At 42.9% G+C, this 26,685-nt stretch overlaps 1 protein-coding gene across 1 annotated transcript in view; it reads right to left on the bottom strand.

Moving 5' to 3' along the window:
* Ano2 (anoctamin 2) overlaps positions 1–26,685 on the bottom strand; it is a 337,785-nt gene that overhangs the window by 152,565 nt on the left and 158,535 nt on the right. Inside the window, exons 11-15 of the mRNA XM_060383365.1 lie at positions 16,144–16,278; positions 11,161–11,321; positions 6,248–6,330; positions 1,915–1,926; positions 1,584–1,691 (exon numbers count right to left, since the gene is read on the bottom strand). Coding sequence (XP_060239348.1) covers positions 1,584–1,691; positions 1,915–1,926; positions 6,248–6,330; positions 11,161–11,321; positions 16,144–16,278 — 499 coding nt within the window. The remainder of the gene's footprint in view (positions 1–1,583; positions 1,692–1,914; positions 1,927–6,247; positions 6,331–11,160; positions 11,322–16,143; positions 16,279–26,685) is intronic.

The following is a 26,685-nucleotide window of genomic DNA, read 5'->3' as shown; positions in this document are numbered from 1 at the left end:
TTAAAATGAAATGAGTCGGGGCTGGAGAGATGGCTCCATGGTTAAGAGCACTTCCTGTTCTTCCAGAGGAAGAACTAAGTTTGATTCCCAACACCCACATCAAGCCGTTCACAACCACCTGTAACACCCCGGCTCCTCCGGGAGGATCAGACAACTCCGGCCTCTAAAGGCACCTGCACTCACATTCACATACACACATATTTGTAATTAAAATAATAAAAAATATTTTAAAACATTAAATGGGCCACAGGTCAATAAAAGTTATACGTGATTTCCATCCAATGATCCACTGTGTACTGTTCTAAAGTGAGGGGGGGAGGTTGCGCGGAGTTGCTGCAGCTGACAGAACACGGAATACGTGCTTCGCGATGAAAGTGGCCGTGGCGATTAGTCTTCTAAAACCAAATTCACAATTTCTCCAAACAGTTGATGCTGTTGGACTCTCTCTTTGGATAAAGGAGGAAAAAGAAAACAGGCCCCCATCCCTTCTGTTTCTCTCTCTCTCTCTCTCTCTTTCTCTTAATGCTAGTATTCTGGGCTCAAAAACACCACATTCTTCTGTTTTGGTGTTTGCATAAATTTGCATGTTAACATGAATGGTTGCAACTTAAAGAATGTAAAATATAATGAAACTTGAATTTACATCCAGGATGAAGAAAAGACACATTGAAAAACAACAGATTTTCACTCTTGTTGATTTTTTTTTTCCAGAAATCAGATTTAGGAAAGACATAAACACACAGTCTTGATTTAAAAGCAGGGTGGCACTCAGAGACAGGTACTGCCAAGGAGGACCTCCCTTCACTCCCCCGCAACACACACACACACACACACACACACACACACACACAAGCACACATGCCATGCATATTTACAAATCACAGCACTTCTTTAAGCTCAGAGCATGCTTAACACCACATTCCTCCTGCGGGCCACCCACAAGAACGAAATGTAGGAAACCTCATGTAAGTAACTCAAGCAAACACGGGCATGCATTTGCCTCTATGGGCCCTAAGAACCATTTTCTGCTTGATCCTTTGATTTGCCAAGTGCATTCTGAGGACTGTGGGCCGGTGGTTAAATACATGGCCACATTGACTGGGTGTGTGACTTCTAGCCAATGACATCGTCTTTAGATATAACTTTTCTTCGTGAGCTCTGCTTTTCGTGTCATTTTTACCAGCCTCGGAGATTTATCCTGAGAATAAATGTAAATACGGTGTACTGAGGAGGGTGGCTGGCGTGGAGCAAGGATTCTGATTCCGCGGGGGTTAGCTGCAGTGTGGTGGTAGTGGGGACTTAGGTAATGCTGTCCACAGGACCCACTCCTGCAATGGACTCTCTCTTCTTCAACATGCCCTCTCCTTTTGTCTACGCACGGTACCACGAGGACCTCAGTGGAACTAGCTATCATGACAGCCTGTTCCCCAGGGTACAGGCTACAGGATGGAGAGGGACATCAAGCTCTCACTCCATCCCACCCACAGTCACTCCTTTTCACAGCCAGTGTCACATCACGAAGGTTTCCAAATAGCATGACAGCAGGCACTAAACCAGAAAGAGCTACGGACACAGCGTCTTACCTCGTCATTCTCAGGTGGATTCGCTTCCAGCTTCTGAGATGCCAACTTGTTGCTCTCCTTTAACAGTTTCTCCCGTACTTTGGTTTCATACTCGGGCCGGGAGTGTTCCTATACCAGAGAGTCAGTAAACAGAGTCAGTAAACAGGAAGGAGGGTGAGCTGGGCGTGTGGGTCAGGACCAGACACCACAAGTACATCAAACTGGGTTGAGGAATGGACACTATCAGACATGAATTGCCACGTGACACAATTACAAGGAGTCTATGCCAAGAACACAGTGTTGCGAGGAGAAAGGAGACACAGGACTCGAATTGTCACACTGAGAATCAAACCTGGGAACGTTCCTGGAGTTGGTGCCGGTGTTGAGAAAGGAGAGAGAAGACATTAACCAGAAAGCTGATACAGGAAGAAGCTACATGTTTTGCAGGACAGTAAACCAAAGGCAGGGGTGTTGCATTGTTCCCCCCCACCACCTCCTGCCCCTGTCTTCATGCCTCAAGCTCACCTACAGGAGCCCAGTCCCTGATGAAAGAGATGTGCCCCACAGCTGGGAGTTTGAGGAAGCAACAATACTTCTCTTCTGTAATTCTGCAGGCTAAAATGGCAGCTAATAAACATCAAAGTCTCAAGGTGGTCATTGGGGAATCTTAAAATTCATTGCCTGGACCTTCTGCGCAGCATGGGTGAACACAGCATGCAAATTCTCAGGAGACATCATTAAGCTATTTGCCAATCCAACCTGGATTATCAATCACCAGGCATTCGAAGGAGCTCCTGGCGAATCAAGAGGAGCATTGCCAAATGAAATCACTACAGACACTGCGCCAGGAAGATTCACAGTTTACTCCTTAGCAGTGGGCAGCAGGCCTCTCTGACAGGCCTTCCCACAATGGCTAGCTTCAAGATGAATTCCTAAAGCAAGAGAATGTCATGTTCTTTTTCATTTTCTGATGACCCCTAAGCTCAGATTCAGGTGCAGGGGGTTCTGCCGCTTGGACAGCACATATGTCAGAGGCACTAAAAGCCAACTCGCTAGACACCGTGCTGGCCCCTGGTTTGCCTGAGAAACTGTGCCGTTGGAGAAACTGCCCAGATGATTAAGGAGCATGACATATCATGGTGGGTGATGCTGTTTAAGTGCCTGTGCCAGCTCTCCGCCATCACACAGTCTTCTAAGGCACCAGACCCACGGCCTCCCAGGAGTCCTCTAACCGCTGCCATGTACCATCAGCTGGGCTCATCTCCAAATCCCCGGAGTTGTGTAGCTTGCCTCACACATTTTGCACTTTCCTTCCGGCGGCCAGACTCATGCGAGCATCTTGTTCTCTTCTGAAGACTGACTGCCTGTTCTACATCCTTTTGTTTCACAGTGACTGGCACCATGAAGAACGCATGGGTGTCTCTAAATGGAGCTGAGGCTCACTTCAGTTTGCCTTCCCATTCTCCAACACAGCATTCCCTAGAGGTGGACTCCAAGAGAGTTACAGTTCAATGAAGACTTCCAGGATGCTATCTCCCAGGAAATCATCTTTCTGAGACTCTCGGTGAGCAGACTGAAACTTCTAGAAAGCGCTCTGCTAAAGACACTTCCCAATATCCTTCGGCTCACTAATTCCCACAGGATAGCTTTGGACAGTAACAGTTAGCATCCTGATGGGATCCTTTGGGAAATGTGGGCTGACGTTTTCCACCATGGCCGCTGATGTCTCCTTTGATTTGTTTCCTCATTATCCCAATGGAGGGGTCATAATTGAAAGCTGCAGCAACACCATCCGCAATAATTCGGGTAAATCCCAGGATTCTTACGCCAGTCAGACACACCTTACCTAGCTATCCTCCATTCCTTCCCAGGAGACACATAAGCAATTAATGCCAAGCCTGATCTGGCTACCAGACGGTAGTGGTTCCTTTGTCCCTCACTGGCTCCTCATCCTTGTCTCCTCCAGTTGTTGTTGTTGTTGTTGTTGTTTTTCTAGAAATCTTGGCACTTGTGATCTACACCCATAGCTTCCTAGATCAAGGTTGCCAGATCATAGCTACCCAGATCGTTGATTCCTTCTTGGGGATGCCTCTTATTCCCTGCTTTGCCCATTAAAATGCAACAAGTCTTCAAACCCCTGATTTTTCTTTACAAGACTTTGTGTTTGGTAAAGGTAACTGGAACCCAAGTGCCGTGCTACTGAGCCATATCACAGCACTTAAAACCATATTTTAAAAAAGGATCTTCTCTTCCTATCTTAACCAGAAGAAAGTTCTTTGTAATACTCTCCCCTCTACCCTAAATATTTACAGACCAAGCAACACCCTGTCGAATGCAACCCTTTGGGGCTCAGGGACTAACTTCCATATTCTATACTCAAACTTGGAAAATAGTACATAATTAAGGTTCTGAAAGGACACATTAGGTGAGCTGCGATCCTAGTCCAAAATAAGAATGTGTTGAAGACAAAGCTGAGCCTGACTTCCCTTGGCCTCACTTTTGCTGTCTCTAGGCAGCACACATGAGGCACAGGATCGACCCCCCCCCCCCAGAAAAAAAAAAAAAAACAGGAACATTTCCTATGCTACAGGCAAAACCTTGGCCAGGTCCCACTCAGCCTGCATGGAAGTTCTTCACTCATGTAACCTCCCAGAAAGCTGCAATGCCTTGTTGGGTTAATCAGGAGAACAGGAAACCAGCTATAGAAAAGGAAAATAGAGTCTAAGCCTACTCCTACCAGAGCCTAGAGCAGGAATTTTAAAGATACTGAGTCATGGATGATGCTATGTGTAAGCACGTCTGCATGTCCTTTCTAACAGCCAGCCAGCTTGTCTACTACAGCTCACATAGGTTTTGAGTGGCAGAGGGTTTCTTCTCCCCTTCCTTGGAGACGTCTCAGCTCCTGGCATTAGGCAGATAAGTACTTATACCTACCTCCTCATACCCAACCATACTCTTCTTTCCTCCCTCTCCCTCTCCCTTACCCTCCCTCTCTCTCTCGCCTATTCCTTTGACCTCAAGTAGGACTAATAGGCTAAATATGTCTCAACAGTATCTCCCACAGTTAAGCTGGCTTCTACAGGTCTTTCTTTCTGTTAGGAATACATCACAGTCATTGAGCTCTAAGAAATGCAATAGCTTCTGTTATTCTTTGCTGCTTATCTCCCAGCTAAGTCTCCAAGAGGGCACAATCCATATGCATAGTCTCCCATTGCTGCAGAGCCAGTGATGGTATTGCTTCAAGATCTGGCGCTTAGCAGGAAGGATTGGACTGAGTTGGGTTCATATTGCTCATACCCAATCATGAAATGCAGTAGGATAGGGTACACAATGTTCAAAACCCCCTTTTCATTTTAAAATTTCTTTTAATTTTGTGTGTATGGGTGTTTTGCCTTCACACATATCTGTGTACCACCTACAAACCTAGTGCCCGTGGAGGAACCAGAGGAAAACATAGCTCCCCCCACCAAGAACTAGCACTACTCATGGTTTTAAGCTGCCATAAAGGTGATGTGAATCTAACTCAGGTCCTCAGGAAGAGCAGTTCTTAATCACCTAGGAATTCCTTCAGATCTTGAAAGCCCATTTCAGGCAGGGAAAGCTACATTAGCCTACCTCTCCCTTCCGAGCACTTAATCAGCATGCCCTGGATTGGTAGGTTCCATTCTACGAGCTGCCGCCCCTGCCACTCCTCAGATCATCTGTCCAAAGGCAAGTTGACTAATTATAGAATGAAAGATATGAAATGATAACATGCTACAGACTTGAGGGCAGCATGGACTTGAAAAAAAAAGACTAAATTGTAAACTTATTTTCTCTTAAAATATCAGGGTCACAGAGTAAGAGCCCAAGGCAAAGCATGTCCAACACCATAAGACAGTGAGGAGAAGGATTACATTACACCCGTGGCTTGCCTTGCAGGTAAGTTCTCACACAGAGGAATGGTCCCTGGACCTTCCAGATACATGGTCCTCCACTGTCACCCAAAGCACCCACAGTACCAGAAGCTCCTATCTGATACTCACTTTTATCCTCTAGCCCATGAGCAACATTCTGGATGAGCAGCTCTCGTAAATCCAGCTCACCAGAGCCACAGCCGATGGCACTAATTCTCAGAAGAGCCATAAAGGAAGGCTCACTTTTTAGCATACCCTAAACATCACCTACCCACAAATATTAGACTTTGAAGAAATCTACCCTTCCCCCTCGGCTCATTTTCTCGATTCACATCGTCTACTGAATCCTGACAAAGTAACTTAGTGGGTCTCTCTTTGTTAGTTGCCCCAGAAACCTTCATCTATTCTTCCCATTCCTCCCTGTCTTGATGTTCATAGGCTCATGGGCATTCTGACATGTCCCAGCTCTAAACCAATGATTCCTTTTCCTCTGGCTTCTTGGTCTCAAGGTCACTTGCTGCCACTTGTTTGTGTCTCTTGTGCCATCTCTTCTCCCAGAGTAGGCTGCTGGGCTCTTTATCATCTCCAAACCCTATACCTTAACAACTCAACGGAAGAGGAAGCCTTTGAACTCCCCCAATGCTTATAAACCACAAGATGGCCAACAAGCAAGACCCAGCCAGTGACAGCAGAGGAGATGGCAAACCTCGGGCGACTGACCCACTCAGACAATCTGGTTCTAGGATCAAAACACATCAAGGCCTCAGGGGAGTGTGCAAGAGGACTCACTTCTTCCTCTTCTATCCCAGTCAGGTCCCAGAAGTAGCCCAACCGCATCTGGAGCCTCTTCCAGTTTTCTAGAAACATGGTAGCTTGAAAAGAAGAAAAAAAATTTTCAATTATATTTGAAAAGTGGATTCTAGGTAGCCTTTCAGTTTACCAATACAGGTGGGACACACATGTGCAGAATTCAAACTTAAGAACAAATTTAAGAACTTTTATTAAACCATCAAGCCCCGTGGCTTCCTCAGGAGCTACTCAAAACCCTCCACATAGTTGAGTACCTAGAGATATACAGTCATGTGCCACTTATGGGTGGAGGGGAACCATTCTGGAAAATGAATCATCAGACAATTTTGTCATCATATGACCATAATAGACTGTATCTATGTAGACACTTCTAAGATCATTGAACAACATAGTCCTGAGGGGCTATTTTGTATGTGTAGCCCTTTAGTGATGGTCACATTATAACATCATATATGACTGTACCTAAAAGACACATGAGAGCTTTTCCCCACTTCTAGATGCTGGAAGAAGAAGGACACTGATGGCGAGAAATGAAAGAAACTTGGAAGGATAAGACAAATGAAACTGGAGGGAAATTATAATTTGGAGCTAAAATATCACCCAAAAGCTACATGCTCAAGATTTGGTTGCCAGTTGATGGGCTTTTGGGAAGTGACTTGATTATAGCGGCTCAGGTCTCATCAATTACTTAGTACATTAATGGGTTCACAGTGATACGATCTATTGAATGGTGATAGGAGCTTAGGAGATAGATCTAGTTGGAGGAAAAGGATCGCCAGCTACCCTCCTCCTTCTCTTTCTCCTTGATTGCTAGTCTCCATGAGATAACAGTCTCTACTACTCACTCATAATGCAATGACATTCTCCTTCACTTCAGGTCCAAAGCAAAGGAACCAGCCAACCGTGGACTCAAACCTCCGAAACCACGAACCCAAGCACACGCCCTCTCCTTGGAGCTGGATGGGAAACTGACTTCCATGGCCGTCTGTAGTCTCTTCAATAAGCCTCATCTTGCCTGTGCGGACTCTTTCTGCCTGAAGCTTAGTCATCTCACTTCTCCCCCACCCAAATTACATAAGCCTTGCTCTCGCTTTCTTACAAGCCTCTCCTGCTTCGAGCAAGCACAGGCCAACTTCAAATTTTTCAGAAATAATAAATCCACGCTAAAACATCAACCATGAACAAAACCTTTTATAGACACTGATGTTGGTGTTAGATGGATTTGCTGCCGAGCTGTTTGTCTTATGAGACACAAAGCCATCACCATCCCTCAGGAACAACACAGGAATAACAAAAAGCTGAGGGCATCCAGAAAGGAATGCTAGCTTCTGGAGGGGACATCTGAGCTGGACTCTAACAAGGGACTCTGGCAATGAAAACAAGGTAGGCAGGGGAAAAATGAGACCCCTGACTAAACTCATGGATCTTTAAGCTTTCAGCTTTCTCTGGATGTTGAAATGTGTGTCTGGCCCAGACCTTCTGAATAGACCTCTTCCATCATCTGCCAACATGCCTCACACCTACATTGCTGCCTCACTCATCTTAAAGTCCCCTACATGTTCAACATCTCCATCCCCATGTCCCACCTCACCCTACAGGTTGCCCTTTCATCCCATCCTGACCCAGCCTAAGTCACTCTTCCTCTATAATCCTATCTCCAGATAGCCAGGCATCTGGGAAGGGAAAGGATGTGACGTTCCCCAGGGTCATCCCTCAAGCTCTGCATTGTCCTTGCTACCAGCCAGGTGCCCCTCACTGCTGGATTTCTGGCTGCCATCTTAGTCGATCACCCAGCCTCTCCATGGAAGAAGGGAGGCAGACTGTGAGCATGCAGAATAAAAAAAGCCAGGAGTGATGAGCAGAGGTGTCACACAGTTGAGGACAGGCCGGCTCGCTCAGCTCACGTTCTGAGTACGGCACCTACGCTAGGGACTCAGATCTGGGCTTAACACACAGGTCCCATCCATAGCAGCGAGAAGTACTGCAGCAAATACCATTTCGCCCAGCTGAGGACACAGCTTAAGCACAATGCCCAAAGTAGCAAGGCTCCCTTTGTGACTGAGAGCAACCACTTCAGGGAACACTTAGTAAATATGGACAGAGCCAGGTCTGTATTCGCTGGCTTTGGGACACACAGCTCACAAGAAACAGAATGGAGATGATTTGAAGACTGCCTAGCCCTTAGTGTAGCCTTCTCTACCTCTCTTCGGAGCGTGAGCCCCAGATCTTTGCCATGACTGATAGGACTCCATTCTCCCACTAGAGTTTAAAGCTAGATCTGCAGTAGTCTGGGCTGGATGTTCCAACAGGCTGGGGGCCCGCAGACCAGTGTCTTCATGGTGCAGACATCTTCAAACCCTTTTCTCACTGTCACCTGACCTGAGTCTCTCATCTCTCTCTCTCTCTCTCTCTCTCTCTCTCTCTCTCTCTCTCTCTGCTCAGAGCTGCTTCTTTCCAGCCCCTCCCTGGCAAGCCTGGGCCACCCGACACTTCAACACTAATCATAATAATCTTAGTAATGGGAGGCATTACTGTAATTTTTAATTGTAATTTGTAGGCAATCATGCCTAAGGCTCTTGGCTGCTGCGCCTAAATACATAATCACATAAAACACATCAAGGATACTTTAAAGAAGAAGAAGGAGGAGGAGGAGAAGGAGAAGGAGAAGGAGAAGGAGAAGGAGAAGGAGAAGGAGAAGGAGAAGGAGAAGGAGAAGGAGAAGAAGAAGAAGAAGAAGAAGAAGAAGAAGAAGAAGAAGAAGAAGAAGAAGAAGAAGAAGAAGAAGAAGCAGCAGCAGCGGCAGCCCTGCCCCAGGAAGCCCTGATAAAATCCCACCTCTATGTACTTTCCAGGGATGGGGGCGCTAAATTATTGAGATTCTGTTTACCGAAGCTATTGATAGCAGACCAAGGGCAGTTGCTGGGACTTGAGTCTGAGAAATGAAGCTGAAAACCTTACTTTATTGCAGGGAGTGGTGTGTCTCAGGAAAGTTCCGTGGGAGACCACAGGTCCAGACTTTAAAGCCATAGCTACTCCACGGTGGTAGGATCAACAAGAATGAATAGAGACTTGGTTTGTACTAAATCCAAAATTGAGTATGTGGTCTGGGTTCCAATTGGTTCAAAGGGCTCTCAGGGTAGTTCCAACAGGCTGTGCTGGGCAGGAGACACAGGTGCCTGTGGTTTCCCAGGTAGAAAGCTGCTCTTCACTTTTTTTTATTATTAATTACACTTTATTAATTTTGTATCCCCCCCATAAGCCAACTCCAGAGCTACAGGTCTCAGGCTCCACCTCCTCCTATGTGCTCCTAGTTGAAGGGCTACCCAGCTGCTTCTGAGAGTCCCTTGAGACTAAAACCTAGAGTGCCCTCTGGAGGCATTGTGTAGAGACCTGGCAATACAAAATCTTTCCAGATAAGCTTTGTCTCCTCCCCAGAAGAGATTCCCACAGGGAATGGGGGAAATCTGTGTTCCTGTTTCGTGGACACTACCAAGAAAAGCCTCCTCCTCCTCCTCCTCCTCCTCCTCCTCCTCCTCCTCCTCCACTTCTTTTTCCTCCTCCTCCTCCACTTCTTTTTCCTCCTCCTCCTCCACTTCTTTTTCCTCCTCCTCTCCATCTTCCTTCTCCTCCTTTTCTTCCTCCTCCTCTTCCTCCCCTCTCTCCCCCTCCTCCTCCTTTTTCTCCTCTTCCTCCCCTCTCTCTTAGTCCTCTTTGTCCTCCCTCTCCCCCTATCTTTTAGGAACCCCTGACTCAGGTCCCCCACATCAGGTCCTCCAGCCCCCGCAGAGGTGAGGTAAGTCAAAGTGGGCTCTGAGGCAGGACGATGGCCCTGATGAACTGTGACCCATGGGATGCCCAGGGTCCTGCACTTTTACCAGTGAACGCAAACCAGGTGGTGACTGAAACATGTTGACTTGCTCTCTTTATGAATGCATAGGGTTGTGTCATTCAGAACCATCTTGTTTCCATGGGGAGGGTGTCCCAGTTTCTAAGAATACAGTCTGTGTAGTGGAGTGTATGTGATGTGTATGTGTGTATATATGTGTGTGGTAATTGTGGGGGGTGTGTGGCATGTATGTGTGTGGTGTGGTGTGCTGTGTGTGATTGTGTGTGGAGTGGTATGTGTGATGTAGTGTGTGTGGAGGTGATATGTATGCTTGTGCGATGTGTGTCCGTGAGGTGTCGGGGGTGTGTATGGAGTGTACGTGTGAGTTTGTGTGGTGTGGTGTGTGTGTGTCATGCGTGTGGGGAGGTGTGGGGAAGATTAGGTAGTATAGTGTGTGTGTGAATGTGTGTGTTCAGATAAGTACAGTGCAGAGTTAGCTTAGCTATGCTGACACTCCAGGGAGAATGTAGGAGGAGGAAACGAAGGAAATGTTTGTTCTTTCTTTCACAAATACCTTTGGTGGGAATATTGGAAAATGCCATTTTTTTTACATTAAGTAAAATTTGCACAGTCTAAACTCATGGAGTGCAGAAAACGTCACGGAACCTGGAAGCAAATTTTAGCCCATCTTAACCCCAGCCGCCTCCTACCACAGCAGCCCAGCAGCCCAGCAGCCCAGCAGCCCAGCAGCCCAGCAGCCCAAAGCTTCACTGCACCCTCTCTGTGGCTTCACACAGCTTGGGAGACGAGCCGGGTGCCTTATGGGTTGCCAGCAGCTTTTAGAACATGGGCAGGTTAAATTCCCTGCAAGTCAGACATGAGGGCCCAACCTTGCTTCCCCAAGAGAAAACAGAATATTCCGATTTCCTTTCACAGACATCACCAAAGCAGATATGAAGAAAATGTACTGATTAACTAGACTGAAAGCCGTGGCCTCCAAATCTTGGCCACTGTGCCTGTCGAAGGACAGCCCTCATTGGACAGACACACTGTGATGACCGCTTACCCCAAAGAGCCATGAAGATGGAAAAGAAGACAGTGGCTGGGTTGTCAAACAGATGGCTGGCTCGTGCAGTCCCACAGGCCGAGCTGAGGTTCCAGTAGTCACAGGACTTGTCACACAGGGGACACATGGTGAAGGCATTCTGGTGGTCACACATCTCTCTGCTGCAGTGACAGAGGTGGATGGGTTTACTCTTACCAAAAGGCAACAAAGAACGAATGGGTCCTCTTCGGAGGAAGTAGGTAGCTCTCTTGTCACTACTAACTTCCCAGAAAGTGAATGATTGTCTCAGAGGCGCTTGCACTGAATGACGCCCCAGAATGCCTCTTCGGGATGTGCTACATTTCTGTGGTTGGTGAGAGACACGCAACTGTGAATAAAGCAATACCCCAGGGCTGGATTTTGCTCGTTCTTCAAGTACAGGATACTGTGCTGGGCATCCTTGCGAATGTGAGACCTAGTCCCAAGGAGAAGCAAACATGTGATAGGACAAGAACAAGTATTAGCCTCTAGAGGAAGCGTGTGAAGAGGAATGTTCAGAACAGTGCAAGAACATAGTTCTCTACCATCAGTGTCTGTAAGCCGTTTGTGGAATGGAGACAAATAACCTCGACCTGCAAAGAATTATGACAACCGTGAAACAGGATTAGGAAGGATCAGAAGGAAGGTAAATCCTTCCAAAAACGAGATTCTTACACTTGCAGAAGAAAGCAGGAGCCAAGTGACTCTAATGGCCTGTGGGCTAACCCATTAGAAATGTATTTCTATTTAGTAGACTGAATTATTCATAATTTATTAAGTAATTCTGAATCTAAAACGTTAAAGCTCATATGCAAATTAGAATCAAAGAATTACCCGCCCAGAACGACTTCCTTAATATTCCTCTATTAACAAATAATAAGCTCATTGCCCTTGGGTGAAATACTCCCTCCACACATAAAAATGAAGAGGTAGGCTTCCAGGAGAAAGGGTGAAGAGCTCAGGACCACGTGCAAATAAGTCATTAGTCTTTCTTACCCCTCTCCCCCCTCCGCTGGCTGGAGCAAAAGTGCTAAGGGAAGCAAGGGATCCATTCCTCCTGACCCCCACATCTGCGTTCACTTCAGAAGGAGGTATTGGGGGGGGGGTGCTGAGGAGCACAGCTCACTAGGGGGAGGCCACTGTTCCCTGAGAGCTACCTTTAGCCCTAAGGAGTAAAGCAAGAGCTTCCATGGAACACAGGAAGCAAGAATGCCCACATCGATTTCCCCTTCCCAATGCGGCTAGAGAGGAGAGATTTAAGGGACTGTCACTTTCTGTCAGGCTTCTGTCTTTAATGGGTTAAGACTCTAGCAGGGAAAGGCCGCCTGTGTCAGAGTATGAAAAGCCTGGGTCTCTGAGGAGAAATATTCTTCCCCCATTCACTCACTGCTGAGCTCTCTGTTGTTAAGTGTCAATAAACGTGACTTGCCCACATCAAAATTAAGTGGTGATATCTTAGCAACATATCCAGTGTCACTCCCACATCTTCCTATTCTTATGAAACTAGAAAACACAGTTAATTCCAACCTTCTGGGCCACACAAACCGTCACCACATAGAGAGTGTTGCTACTTTCAGAGAAGAAAATGCATTTACCCAGGAAATAATTTGTCTGTACCAATTCAAGTAAAGAACTCTGATTTGCAGCCATGACTAAGAGCATGTGTCCCTCACACTGCCCTTCATGGACATGCATTCAAGACTCTGTATGTCTTGTCTTACATACTTACGTGCCAGGGAGATACGATCCCATCCAATCTAATTTTATCTAAATCCTGTCAACGCCAGAAGGTCAGGAATAGAAATGTATTATCATTATCACTCAACGTGGTACAATCCATTTTAAATACATGCACTGTGCCAATTACTCCTTTTAAAAACTCAAATGCTGGCATCTGTCAATTATTTGGACAAAACGGTAGCATGGATTCTTCTCAAATCATTTGAATTTGAAGGCAGAATGCTTGATATGTATTGGGGTTTTTGATGCAAGCAATTTTAATAGAATTTTGGAAAAATTCAATACCAGAATGGCAGTAAAAGGGCTGTATGTCCTGAAATAGGCAGCTTGTAGCCAAGCTGAAAGATGAGGAAGCCCAATCGGGATGGGATGGAAATCATTTCTGACGTATGTACCAAATTAATAAAAACAAAAATATCCAGATTTCTTGTGAGAAGTAACTGTGGCTATCAATCGAATAGTTATTCCTCCAATCTATCATTTATTTCTATAAAGGATAGAAAGGTTGATGAATGGCCTGCCAATCAACCAAATTAAGACCCTAAAGCAAATGAGGTTCTTAAGAATGGGTGAACACAGGACTTGCTAGCACAAAGCTCGGAGGCACAGAGAGGCCAGTTTCTGGGAAATCCAGACAAAACATGTGATCTTAAGGCCTCCGAGCTGAAGTAACTGACTTCCCTTTCCAATATGGTTTCAATTAATCAGCTGGTTTTCCAATGTTCCTGTCATTCCCACCGTGTAAGCACTTAGCAAAAAGGAACCGATTTCTCGGGAGCAACATCTTCTAGGTGTGCTTGGAACGTGTACAACTATTACCAGTCAAACCTTTTGTATAAAATACTGAGGAATAAAAGTAATTACAGTCTCCCGTGATCGGTGTGACCTTTGTGGCTTTGGAGCTATGGCAGAGTTGTAGCAAGTATGAGCACTGGAAAAACTGGGCAAAGTACCTCTGAGTTCCTCTATTCTTTGCAACTTCCTAGGAATCTATGATTCTTAAAAAACAAAAATATTTTCAATCAGAACATACTGAATTCCAGGCTTGATACCAAAATTAGCAATCTCTAAAACAATCTCCCAAATAGTGTTTTCATTTAGCAGATGATAGTACAGTGAAACTCTAATCAAAAACAAGAAAAGGTTCAGAGATGAAAGCAACTCATGGGGATTGAAATCTGTACTCTTGAGCAGTCATTAATGGTCACTGAGGTGATGACAAGGGAAAACTTAAAATAAAAATAAATTGTATCAGCAAGTGAAAATGAAAAAAAAACAGCCCAGAAAATTGAGATTCTGAGAGATTTCAAAAGAAGGGCGCTTGTAGCTAGACCTGCCTATGGTATAAAATGGATAAATCTCAAGTAAATGACACGATAGAGAGTCTAGAGGCCTTAAAAACAGGAATAAATCAAACCCCAAGGCATCGGTGGGAAAGACACGATGCAGATGGAAGCAGAAATAAGTGGAACATGGACTGAAAGAACAACACGAAGCGCTCAATGAAACAAAGAGCTGCTTCTTCGAAAAACTGAAGTCAACAGCCCTGAGCCAAAACAAACAAAAGGAAGAAAAGATGATCTAGACAATTAAAGTAGCAGGAGAAAGGAGGATATTTTGCCACTGAGTATCTTACAAAGAATCATGGAACTTAGCGTATTATTCATCCAGTGTCCCCAATGCTTATATTTCCTGAAATTCAGGTCCAGTTTCAATGCCATGGAGTTCAAAGTCATCCTCTGTTACACAGGGACATTAAGATAGCCTGGGCTGAGACCTGTATCCAAAAACCAAAAACTCAACAATGAAAAACAAACAAAAAAAGCAACTAAATGGAAATATATGTGAAACAAAGATGGCTCAGCAGTCTAAGCGCTTCCTGCTCTTCCAGAAGACCCCAGTTCAGCTCCATGCACCCAGCTTAGGTTGGTTAAAAACTAGTCAATCTGGCTCTGTGGAGTCTCGTGGCCCTTTCTGGACTCTGCAGGTTTATGTCTATGTACACACAGATTCATGTGGACCTGCATGCACACACACACACCCCAAAGTGACAAATGTGTGTAACACGCGAATGAAAAATAAAACAGAACTCAAACTATAGTCCAGCTACACCATTCGTATGCACACATGTGTGCATGCATATGTGTATTAATTCTAGAAATCACACCTAAGAAGTCTTAGAGCAGAATAAGGAGCTAAGATAAAAAAAAAAAAACAAAGGACACACACACATACACAAAGAGAGAGAGAAAAAAAAAAACAATTCAATGAAAATACATCAAATTTCCCAAATGTAGGGGAAGCAATGGACACACAGTCACAAGATATTATTTTAAATCTCAGATAAACAGGATCAGACAAGAACTTACTTCCCAGGATACACTGCGGTCAGAATGCCAACTATGAATCAAGCAGAAAACAGTCACAACTGAGATACAAAACCACCAAGGCAAAAACAATTGCCAGCCCCTCAAAATAAAGTCAGGCATTTACAATCAAGTATGGCATGAATTGCTCATATTTGGAAACGAGAAGAAAGGGGTCCTGAAAGTAAAAGAAAGATAACTGGGAAGGAATTTTCCTGCCTCAGCCTCCCACGTAGTCACACAGTTAATATGTAATGTCACTAGGATGTACAAGTACTTTTGTTCTTCAGAGAATTTCTCTTTCCCATGAGGATTAGTCTTCTTTCAGTCTTGGCTCTGCATGAGTTCTACCATGTGCTCTGCCATGTCCCGAAGCTCCTGACCTTCTGAGCTGAAGTTTGGCCCTTCCTAGCAGCCACCTTTTACAGCATTGTGTTGCAAGACTATGTGACCACGTGGACATGTGACTTCTATCCAGTGATATTGTACACACTTTGACTGGATTTTATTGGAAAGCAGGAGGCAAATGTTTTGAAGTTAAGAGGCAAAACCATGTATCTGGTACGATCCCTTTCCTCTGGTGTTGGAGTTATTCACCTGTCACATCAGGCAGTGGCCCCAGGGAACAGAGTGAATTGAAAAGGGCCATGGCAATCAGCATGACTCTGTAACCATTCAGACCCTGCAGAACCTGCAGCTCCCAGATCCAGCCCTGGAGGGAGGTTACATGTGTGGGGAAAAAAATAGAGGAGAAAGAGGGAGGACTTCAGAGAGAGGTGCATGCAATGTACTCACAAATGGGGCAAAACTCCAAACTATGACAATACGGGAATGGAGCCCTGTCTCTAAAGTGACTTACCTGGGAATATCTTCCTCGATGGTTGCACATCCATAAAGAAACACAATCACCCCAATGACAGAAGACGGAATGAGGAACGATGTATACAACCCCAGCCAAGCAAAATACAGCCCAATCTTCTCTCCAAAATACTTCCTGGAAAACCAAGAAAGGAGAGAAAATGAAACACATACTAGGAACATCATATACTTCCCATATTTCTTTTTGTTCTTTGACTCAAAATAGGTTGGCAAAAAAATCCACTTTCCGTAATGGATTCAAAAGGATGGAAGGCTACAGAGAAAGGGACCTCTGCACAAAAACTCCACAAGTGATCTTTGCTGAGATGAAGTGCATTCCACTCAACTCACGCATGCTCATCAGTGTTGGCCATTTGTGGGAAGTAGATAGCTACAAGAAAGTAATAGTCCTAACAGGAAACCAAAAATATACCACCAGTTTCAGCAGCCTCAACAGTATGAATAGCACATTGTTATTATTTTTCCCTTTATTATTTTTTTCATTAGCACATTATTATTTTAGACCCATACTGTTCAATCCGCAAAAAAGCAAGAACCCCTGCACAGAGGTAGCCCATGGTAGCTCAGTCTCCAAGTGGGTTCCCTATTAAAGGGAACAGAGACTGTCTCTGACATGAACTCAGTGGCTGGCTCTTTGATCACCTCCCGCTGAGGTCTCATCAGTCAGTCCTGATGAGACTTGATAGGCTAGGGTCAAAGGGAAGGGGAGGAGGACCTCCCCTATCAGTGGACTTGGGGAGGGGCATGAGAGGAGATGAGGGAGGGAAGTGGAATTGGGAGGCGATGAGGGAGGGGGCTACAGCAGAGATACAAAGTGAATAAACTGTAATTTATAAAAATATAAATAATTTTTTAAAAGTAAAAAACTCATTTAACAAAATATATAAATCATATTTGTAGGTGTGTATACTAACATGCAGAAACCAACATACATATATTTAAACAATGACTAAAAGAAACTCAATAAAATGTTTGTTAAGGTTTCTTTGGGTGCTTTTATTTCTTTATTCTCTGAACCACTTGGTTGACACAGATTGATGAGCGAAAACTTATCTGACATATCAGGCCGTGACACAGTCCATGCCTCGAAATGCCCTCCCTTTGCTCCCTTTTAAAATATGTTTTTCTCATGTTGAAAATACTTGGCATCAAAGTCCTACCCTCTTAGCAAAACCATTCACAGTCTACTGTGTTGCTGTATAAAGGGGTTCTAGAACATTAGTTCTCAACCTTCCTAATGCTGTCACTTTGTGGTGTGGTGACCTCCCGACCTCCCAACTATTTTTGTTGCTACTTTCATAACTGTGTTTGTTGCTGCTGTTATGACACATAACGTAAATATATGACATGCACGTGGTCTTAGGCGATCCCTGTGAAAGGGTCATTTGACTCTCCCCCATCGCGGTTGCAACCCACAGGTTAAGAACCACTGCTCTTGAGCCTATGCATCCCATGTCAATAAAGTTTTATACCCTTTGATTAACATCTTCTGTTTTCAGTGCAGGCCTGGTAACCACAGTCTCATGGGTTCTGCGTGACCACTAATAGTAAATCCCTCATTGAAACGACATCACACAGTGTTTGCACTACTCTGCCTGGCTTATTTCACTTAGAGTCGTGGTCAGCAGGTCCAGCCATACTGTCACAAATGGCAGAACTTCCTGCTCTTCTAAAGCCACGTAACACCTCATTGTATCAAGCACCACATTTGTCCATCTGTGCACCTGTGGATGGACACTTGGACTGTTTCCACTTTGGAGCAACAGTGGGTCATTGAGCTGTAAGCAAGGAGGTGAGCATCTTTCCTCAAGATTCTGACCTCAGTTTTTTGGAATATAGATCCAGAAGTGAGACTGCTGCATCAAATGGTAACTTGGTGTTTAAAGGAATATCCACGTTGTCTCAATAATGTTTTCAGCAATGTGCTTTTCACCACACCATATCTCTACCTATACCTCTACCTTTTCATTTGATACTAGCCATCCTAACAAATATGAAGTAATACCTCATTTTGCCTTTGTTTCATATGCTTCTGATTACTAACGATAGAAATTTTATTTTTATATATTTGCATGTTTGTTTCTTTTTTTGGTGAAATAGCTATTTAATTTCTTTCCATGTTTCAGTGGGTTTTTAATTTTCTAAGTTCTTTCTCTCTTCCTCCTTCCCTTCATCTCATATTGAGTTACAAGATTTTCTTGAATATGAATCCAATACCAGATCTTTGGTTTATACATATTTTCTCTCATTCTTTTTTTTTTTTTTTAAATAATACAAAGCAGGAAACAGAGATTTACTCAATGCGGTCACATTGGGAAGAAGAACAAAGAGATCCAGAAAACCCCTGTGCTCATTTTTGAAGTCCTGAAATGAGTCAGATTGAGAATAGTTTTTAGACTGATACAATTCCATTTGTCTGCTTTTGTTTTTATTGCCTAAGTGCAGTATCTGTGAGATTTCCCCCACATTTTCTTCTAATAGTTCCAGTGTGTCAGGTTTTACATGTAAATCTTTAACACATTTGAGTTGATTTTGTACAAGGTAAAAATGAGATATCTAAGAATAAAATTAACCAAGGAGGAAAAGGTACGTGGAAAACTGTAAAACTTTGACTACAGAAACCAAAGAACACACAAATAAACGGAAGTAGGTATCTTGTGGTCATGGATGGTAGGGATTGATACAGCAAAAATTTCTACATTACCTACTATCTAATAAATGTTATTGCAGGATCTTCATGAACACATGAAAACTATAATAATTATTTTCTATTCTCTATTTTCTAAAATTGGACAATTTTTAACGGTTCATTATTTAAGTTCACTCATTCTTTCTCTCACCTAATCATGTTGGCTCTCTATTGAGTTTTTCAGTTCTATCATTATCTTCTTCAGTTCCAGCATTTCCACTTTATTCTTTTTTTAATTTTTTTATTCCTTTGTTTAGCTTTTCATTTTTCATACATTCGCCCCTCTATTCAGTTCTGATTTATGTTTCTCCACACGTGCTTTTACCTAGCTTGGTAAGATTCTTTTGGATTATTATTATTAATTATCTGTTGAGCAGATTGTGGATCTCAACTTATTTTAGGCTCAATTTCTGGAGCTTTATCTGGTCCCTTTAATGGGTGTCATATTTCCATGTTCCATGTAGCCTTGACTTGGATTTGGATAACAGCCACTCCTCACTCTTGCTGCTTAGTTTCATCGGATGACGATCTTCATCAGTCATGCTGGTAGATTATAGATGGATCAGGTGGCAGAGTCTGTAGGTAAGCTGGCTAGGAATGTTTTGACACACTTACACCAAGGTCTAAAAGTGGACCTTCTACCATGGCCTATGGATGCAACAACCACTGCAAAAGTCCATGGTCAGAAGGGCCTGCTTCAGGAGTAGGGTGCTTAGTAAGAGATTGTTGATTCATGGAGTCGGGGGTTGCTATAGAGTCTGTGTGAAGATGGGACTGTCTTTGGGTTCCATGGGAGAAGATGGCAAGTGAAGAGAGTCTCTGTGAGATTCCCCAGGGTTTATAAAAGGTCATGACAGCAGAGGCATAAATAAGGGTCCTTGAGGATATGAACACACAATGAGCTGCTTCTGCACCTTTGCATATAAAGGTTGAGCTAGCACTGGGTCCACAAACAGACAAGGGTGCCTCTAGGTCCACACTGGACATATTTTAGCAGGGACATGGGCAGGTGGTTCTGTTACCAGAAGGCATCTGCCTTCTCAATGAAACCAAGTGTTGTAAACTCCTGTGTAAATCTTGGAGCTCTGATAGAGGCATATTTTACCTGTAGATGGTTATTAAATCCGTGCTTCTGAGGGAGGCCTTCCTTTCTTCCAATCATGCTGATGTCACCTTATTTATTTCTGTATTTTAAAATTTTTTTGGCTTTGTTGATAATTATTTTTACAATAAAAAGTGATTTCTTTTAAAAGGGAAATTACTACCTGTATCTTTTTTCTCTTTACTTTGAACTTAACCAACCGTCACACTAAGGCAATTAATCTCATTAGAATAAGTATTAATCATGAATCTTTAAGAGAAAAAAAATTCCACTAATAATAAACAGATTTCATTCCTTATGAGCCTATGGCGTATTGTGCAAAAAAGAACCTCCTGTCTTCACCTTGACGGAAAGCCTAAAAGATGTGTGGGAAATAGAATTACAAACCTACTTTCAAAAGTTGGTTTGTACTTAATAGTTAGACAACTGTAGGAGTACAGGGTTACCACTGTCACAGGATGGAAATGAAGATAGTGTGTGAAGGAATACTTCCGTTGCGCCCAGCAGAATCCTGAAGTTTCAAGGGAACCAAGAAAACTAAAAGTGACAACAACCTCCAAGGGAAGATGGAACATGTGCCTGGTTTTAGGCTTGACCCAACATGGGCAGATTAAGCAGTCCTCGGAGAAGGAAGAAGGAAGAGTTTGCTGCTGCTGCTGCTGTTATTGCTTAATTCTGGACAACTGAGAACATGTATAATGACCACACAGAATAGCCTGGCCACTCCAGACACAGAGCAGCCAATACATACCTACAAGACCTTTTTCATAGGCTCCATACTGGTAATCATTAGCAAGATGACAGGCAAGGTAGGGAGACTAGACAGAAGATCTTTAGTTGCACACAGGTGTGAAATTCCATCTGTTCCCAAGACCATCTCTCCTTCAAATCAAAAGCCTTAAGCAACTAGGGTAGAAACTTGACCCTAACACCCAGGCAAAGATCTGAAGCCAGGGGAAGACTGTACATAAAACCTGTTGTCTTCAGTAATTGTCTTTATTTCAGGAACCACAAAATTATAAATTATGAATCTGTTACTACTGAGGTAAGACAGGAATTCTCTTTCACTCAATAATCCCCAGCAAACGCATAGTTTGACTGCCAGGAGGTTGAGGATGGTTAAGGATAGGTGCCACTGGTACACAAACTGCCCAGCACTGAAAATGAGCCAAGACAAAAAGCACTCTTCCCTTTGTCTCATTCCTCACCCCCAGTTTAGTTAGCATAGAGTAGCATGAATGAGAGTTTCACTGCTGCTGGGGAGAAGCCAAAGCGTGGGGAGAGATGCTGCTGGCATTTGCCCGAGAGGACACCTGTCAACTGGGGATGGGAAAAGAACACTGAGGATAAACCCTCAGAGCTCAGGGTCTACATGGAGTGTCCTAGGTATAGCTAGGTGTCAGCTAGGCATGGCCTAGAATCAAGGCTGAGAGGAAAGCCTTGATTGAGGAATCGCCTTGATCAGATTGGCCTGTAGTGCGTGTGGGGTGTCTTGATTATTAATTGATGTAGGAGGGCATGGATAGTACCCTTTGGGTAGGACTATTCCTGGGCAGGTGGTCGTGGGCTTTATAGCAGAGGATGAGCCCGTGGATAATCCAGAAAACAATGTTCTTCCCTTGTTTCTGCTGTAAGTTCCTGTGTGGTTTGTGTAGCTTAAATTTCCTCAGTCAGTGTTACACTGTGATCCAGAAGTAAGCCAAATAGACCCTTCATTTTCCTGAGTTCCTTTTAATCTGTGCTTTATCACAACATCAGAGGTCAAGAACACAAAGCCTGCCATCACAGCAGGGAATTGCTGAGGTACCTAAAGCTTACGGATTCTTTTTAAAGGGGAAAAAACAAAACAAGCCCACCTCAATCTCTCACTAGATTGATGCAGTCCCCTTCATTAATGGCCACGACAGAAGAGCACCTCTGTTTCTGAGTACAAACAATGCTTAGCTCCAGTTTCATTCCTTTTACACATAAAATGCCTGGCATTCTGAAAAAAATGATGAGATACACAAACCCTAAAATCCCATCGTCAAGAAATAAACCAATTACAGATACCAAAGTTGACCTGGATGTTATAATGAGAAGATCCTTACCTCTGGTAATTATGAACAATACAATAAAGAATGAGCTACCAGAAAATATGGACCAAATACAAAGAAAAATAAAGGTAAAGAAAGCTATTTAACAATCAGACATGGGGGGGGTCACAAACGCAGTTAGATGGCTCAGTAGGTAAGGGTGCTTGCCACCAGTTCTGACAGCTTGCGTTGGATACCTAGAAACCACAAGGTAAGAGAAAACAAACTCCTGAAAGTTGTCCTTTGATATCCATCTGAGTGTGTTAACGAATCCACCTACCTACTCCAAACAAACGAACAAACAAACAAAAAAAAAAACACCCATACAAATAGGTAAGTAAATAAACACATAATTTTTAAATCGTAGGACAACATAAAAGGGGCCAACATACACTTAATTATAGTCCCAGTAGGAATGAGACTAGATTAAAGATCTGAATGGATAATTTACCACAGCTAAGAATTTTCAAATGTCATAAAACACAATAAAGAAACAAAAACACAGCTCAAAGTCACAGAATTCCAAGCTGAATGAGTAGGAAAGGACGAAGGAGCCACCTATCTACTCCTAGCCCAGTGAAACTGACAAAAATCAAAAATAGAAAGAAAAACCTTTAAAAATACTGGGTGAGCAGGCACACCAAATACAGAGGGAAAGTCTTAAATGGGACAGCAGCCAGTTTCTCAGCAGAAACTGTGAAAGCTAAAGAGAGTGACAACTTCAGAGTATGTAAAGAAAAAAAAATCCGTTAACCTAGAATACTACACATAAAGAAAACGTCTTTCAAAAATGAAGGCAAAACCCAAATATGGCAGCAATCAAAAGCTTAATTCACTGCCAACAAAGCTGCCCTACAAAAAATGTTGAAGGAGCTCTTTGGGCAAAATGAGTATGATCCAAGTAGAAATATGGATCTGCACAAGACAGGGAGTACTACAAATGCTAAAAAAAAAAAAAAAAGTGATAAATAAAAAGCATTTTTATTTTTAATCTAAATGAACTATAATTCATTATTTTTGAAGTATGCTTTTTCAATGCGGGTAATACTGTGTCCAAGAAGGTCTAACATTGGGTTTCTGGAGTTTAGTTTAGAATATTAATTGCTGCTATGATCATTTCACCCTCTCAAAGGCAAAGGTAGTACAGAAACAGATATATTGTTTACCGAATAGCACTAAGATTTTATGGGACAAGTGAAGACTGGAACCTGAAAATGGTACTAGAGAGAAAAATGATAGAGAAACAAGGTTTAGATTATATGTTAAGGCAAAAATAGTAACAATGAGTTGTGGGGCTTATGGCATATGCTATATAAGTATATAAGTAAGTCAAGTATATGACAGCAAAAATGAACGATTAAAGGAAGGAAACAAAAATACCGCTGTGTGTGAAGGGTGTGGAGGTGTATATTTCAAAGTAGAGTATAATACAGTAAAGATGTTTTGTAAACCTCAGAGAAGTCACTAAAATATGCTTAATGTTAGATCTAACTAATGGATCATCATTGGAATAATAAAATAAAAGAAACTAAAAATCTAAAAGAATCAGGAACAAAGAAAAAAGACAAATAATAACGTGATAAATTTAAAATTCAAATATATTACGTATTACATTAAGTGTGAATGGTCTAGATAGCTCAAAAGCCTGAGATTGGAAAATTAGGAAAGAAAGTTAAAACTAGGACCTATATAATATTTATAAAAAAACACAATTTAATTAGAAAGCCATATGGAATATAAATAAAGATCATTAGTATGAGTTTATGATGCAAATGCTAATTTTAAAAAGCTAAGACAGGAGTCTACCACAGAGGGCCTCTGAAAGGCTCTACCCTGCAAGGTATCGAGGCAGATGCTGAGACTCATAGCCAAACTTTGGACAGAGTGCAGGGAATCTTATGAAAGAAATGGGAGATAGTAAGACTTGGAGAGGACAGGAGCTCCACAAGGAGAGCAACAGACAAAAAGTTTGGGCACAGGGGTCTTTTCTGAGACTGATACTCCAGCCAAAGGACCACTGATGGATATGGCCTGGAACCCCTGCACAGAGGTAACCCATGTCAGTTCAGCGTCTAAGTCGGCTCTATAGTAATGGGACAGGGACTGTCTCTAACATGAACTGATTGGCCTGCTCTTTGATCACCTCCCCCTGAGTGGGGAGCAGCCTTACCAGGCCACAGAGGAAGACAATGCAGCCACTCCTGATGAGACCTGATAGACTAGAATCAGATGGAAGGGGAGGAAGACCTTCCTTATCAGTGGACTGGGTGAGGGGCACAGGTGGGGAAGCAGGAGGGAGGGTGAGGTTGGGAGGGGAGGAGGGAGGGAGTTACAGGGGAGATACAAAGTGAATAAACAGTAATTAACAAAAATAAATTTTTAAAAAAAGCTAAGACAAAGCAGGCTTCAAAACAAAAAGCCATTACCAAGATACAGGAGAAGACTACATAACAATTACTTCACCAAAATTAAATAAACCTAAGTGTCTGTGTGCCTTTTCAAAATGCATACAGTATGAGCTGATAAAAATTAAGAATACTAGGCAAGTTTTCAAATAGAAATTACATCTAATCTTCACCTTACAATGGATAACACATAAATGTGCATATTGCAAAACATTCTAAGTTTAAAATAAATTCAATTACATCCAGCTGAGTACCAACAGTTTATCAGTACCATTCATTGTGGGACATCAGTGTTTGCCCTCACAATTGCCTGGCTGATTGAGGCCATGCTTGCTGCCACTGCCTCCCACATTGCAAAATATGATACTATAGTTCTGTTTATCATTAGTTAGGAAAAGACCACAGTACGATTTACATTAAACTCATGTCACCTTCACAGTACCATAAACTCAAAAATCATCAAGTCAAACTATGACAAGTCAGAGGCCACATGAAGTGACACCCATATCCCTGCTGTAGTTACTGAGAAGGCTCATAGCCATAAGTCAGGAAGATATTAGAGCCAGCCTAAACCAAGCTAGTCTCATTTACATTTATAGATTTTCTACCAAATAACAACAGACACTTATTCTTTTCAATACTCAGTCACGAAGATAGACCATATCCTGAGCCATAAAATAAATTTAACAAATGTGAATACTTGAAATAATAAATATTTTGTTCCATGACCACAACTAAATTAAACTAAAAACTGACAGCACAGTGATATCTGGGGGAAAATCCCCAAATATTTGGAAATTAAACAATACCCTTCTAAACAACTCATGGATCAAAGAAGAAATCACAAAGGAAATTAGAAAATATTTCAACTGAGTGAAAAGAAAAACACAACACATAAAACTTTGTGTGACGCCTTTGGGGCCATGCTTAGAGGAAATCTAAAGCCTCAGATACTTGAATTAAACACATAGCATTTTGAGTTAGTAATCTGAGCCTCTCCTTCAACTAGAAAAGCAAGGCAAGCACTGCACTCAGGGTCAGCCACTTTGGACCCAGAGAAGAGCATGTCTGATTGCATGCGGGTTGATGCCCCAGGTCCCGCCTCTGAGAAAAAGGTATCGGACGGGTCTGATGCTCTTTGGGTGGATGACACCTAAATGAACATCTGTACAAAGTCCCAATTTATTTCTAATATCAGAGATCAGACCTCTACTCTTGCCTGATGCGCCTAAAACAAAAAGGGGGAACTGTAGAGAGCTGCGGAATGCTATGCCTTAAAGATGGAGCTGGTTTCCCGCCTTCCACCTTCCCGATGGTGAGTGCTCTCTGTCACGAACAACTCCACATTTGGCTAAGGCCGAGGATCTGGCTTGCTTCTATGTATGTGGACCTATCTGCATTGCCCCCGTGGCACGCCTGGGTTGGCTACCCAGAGGCTATTTAAGCTGTTAAGCTGTGGGCTGGCTTTCCCCGGGGTCCGAGGATTGTTCAATGTTCCTGAATAAACTGCATTGAAAAAAAAAAAAAAAAAAAAAAAAACAAATAAAAACTAAGAAAATAGAAAAAAAAAAAAAAAAAAGAAAAGAAAAGCAAGGCACGTTCAACCCAAAACAAGCAGGAGAGAGTGGAGATGAATGCACAAGTCAACAGTTGTAAGCGTTACCAACCAATTCATTTTTCAAAGTCCCAGAAGCCAAACACATGTACACAAAGTGCATCTTGTCTGTGGGATGTCTGCTATGGGGTGTTGTCAAGGTCACAACAGAGCCACAGAACACAGGCTCCAGCAGAGCAAGGGCTGCACAGAAATGTTGCTTCTGCTGTTGCCTGAGATACAAATGTCTCTGCTTCTCTTACCTTTGTTTTCCCTCATTTCAAATTTTGTTGGTATGAAAATGAGATGAGCTACGCTTTGAGATTGTGGTAAATAAATGTTAACGTTTACTGGTGATGTCACTCTGGATTGACACAAGACACGTCATGACTTTCAGTGAAAAATCCAGGCTACATAACGGTAAGAGATGTTTGCATGAAGATATCAACACAAGGTGTCTGTCTAGAATATACAAAAGACTTCTACTTGTCAGTAAGAAATAGATAGATAACCCATCCAAAAAACAGGCAGAGGACTTGATTATAACATTGAATAGAATAACCAGCTGACCAATAAGTATGAAATGTACTCAGTTGGCTTAATTCCCTGAAAAATGCCAATAGGGTGAAGTCCAAGAAGCAACTTCTGTTTCCAACC

Source organism: Meriones unguiculatus, chromosome 5 (genome assembly GCF_030254825.1).
Source record: "Meriones unguiculatus strain TT.TT164.6M chromosome 5, Bangor_MerUng_6.1, whole genome shotgun sequence".
NCBI classification, from domain to species: domain Eukaryota; kingdom Metazoa; phylum Chordata; class Mammalia; order Rodentia; family Muridae; genus Meriones; species Meriones unguiculatus.
Note: the sequence above shows the minus strand (reverse complement) of the source record. Positions and strands in the feature narration are given on the sequence as shown.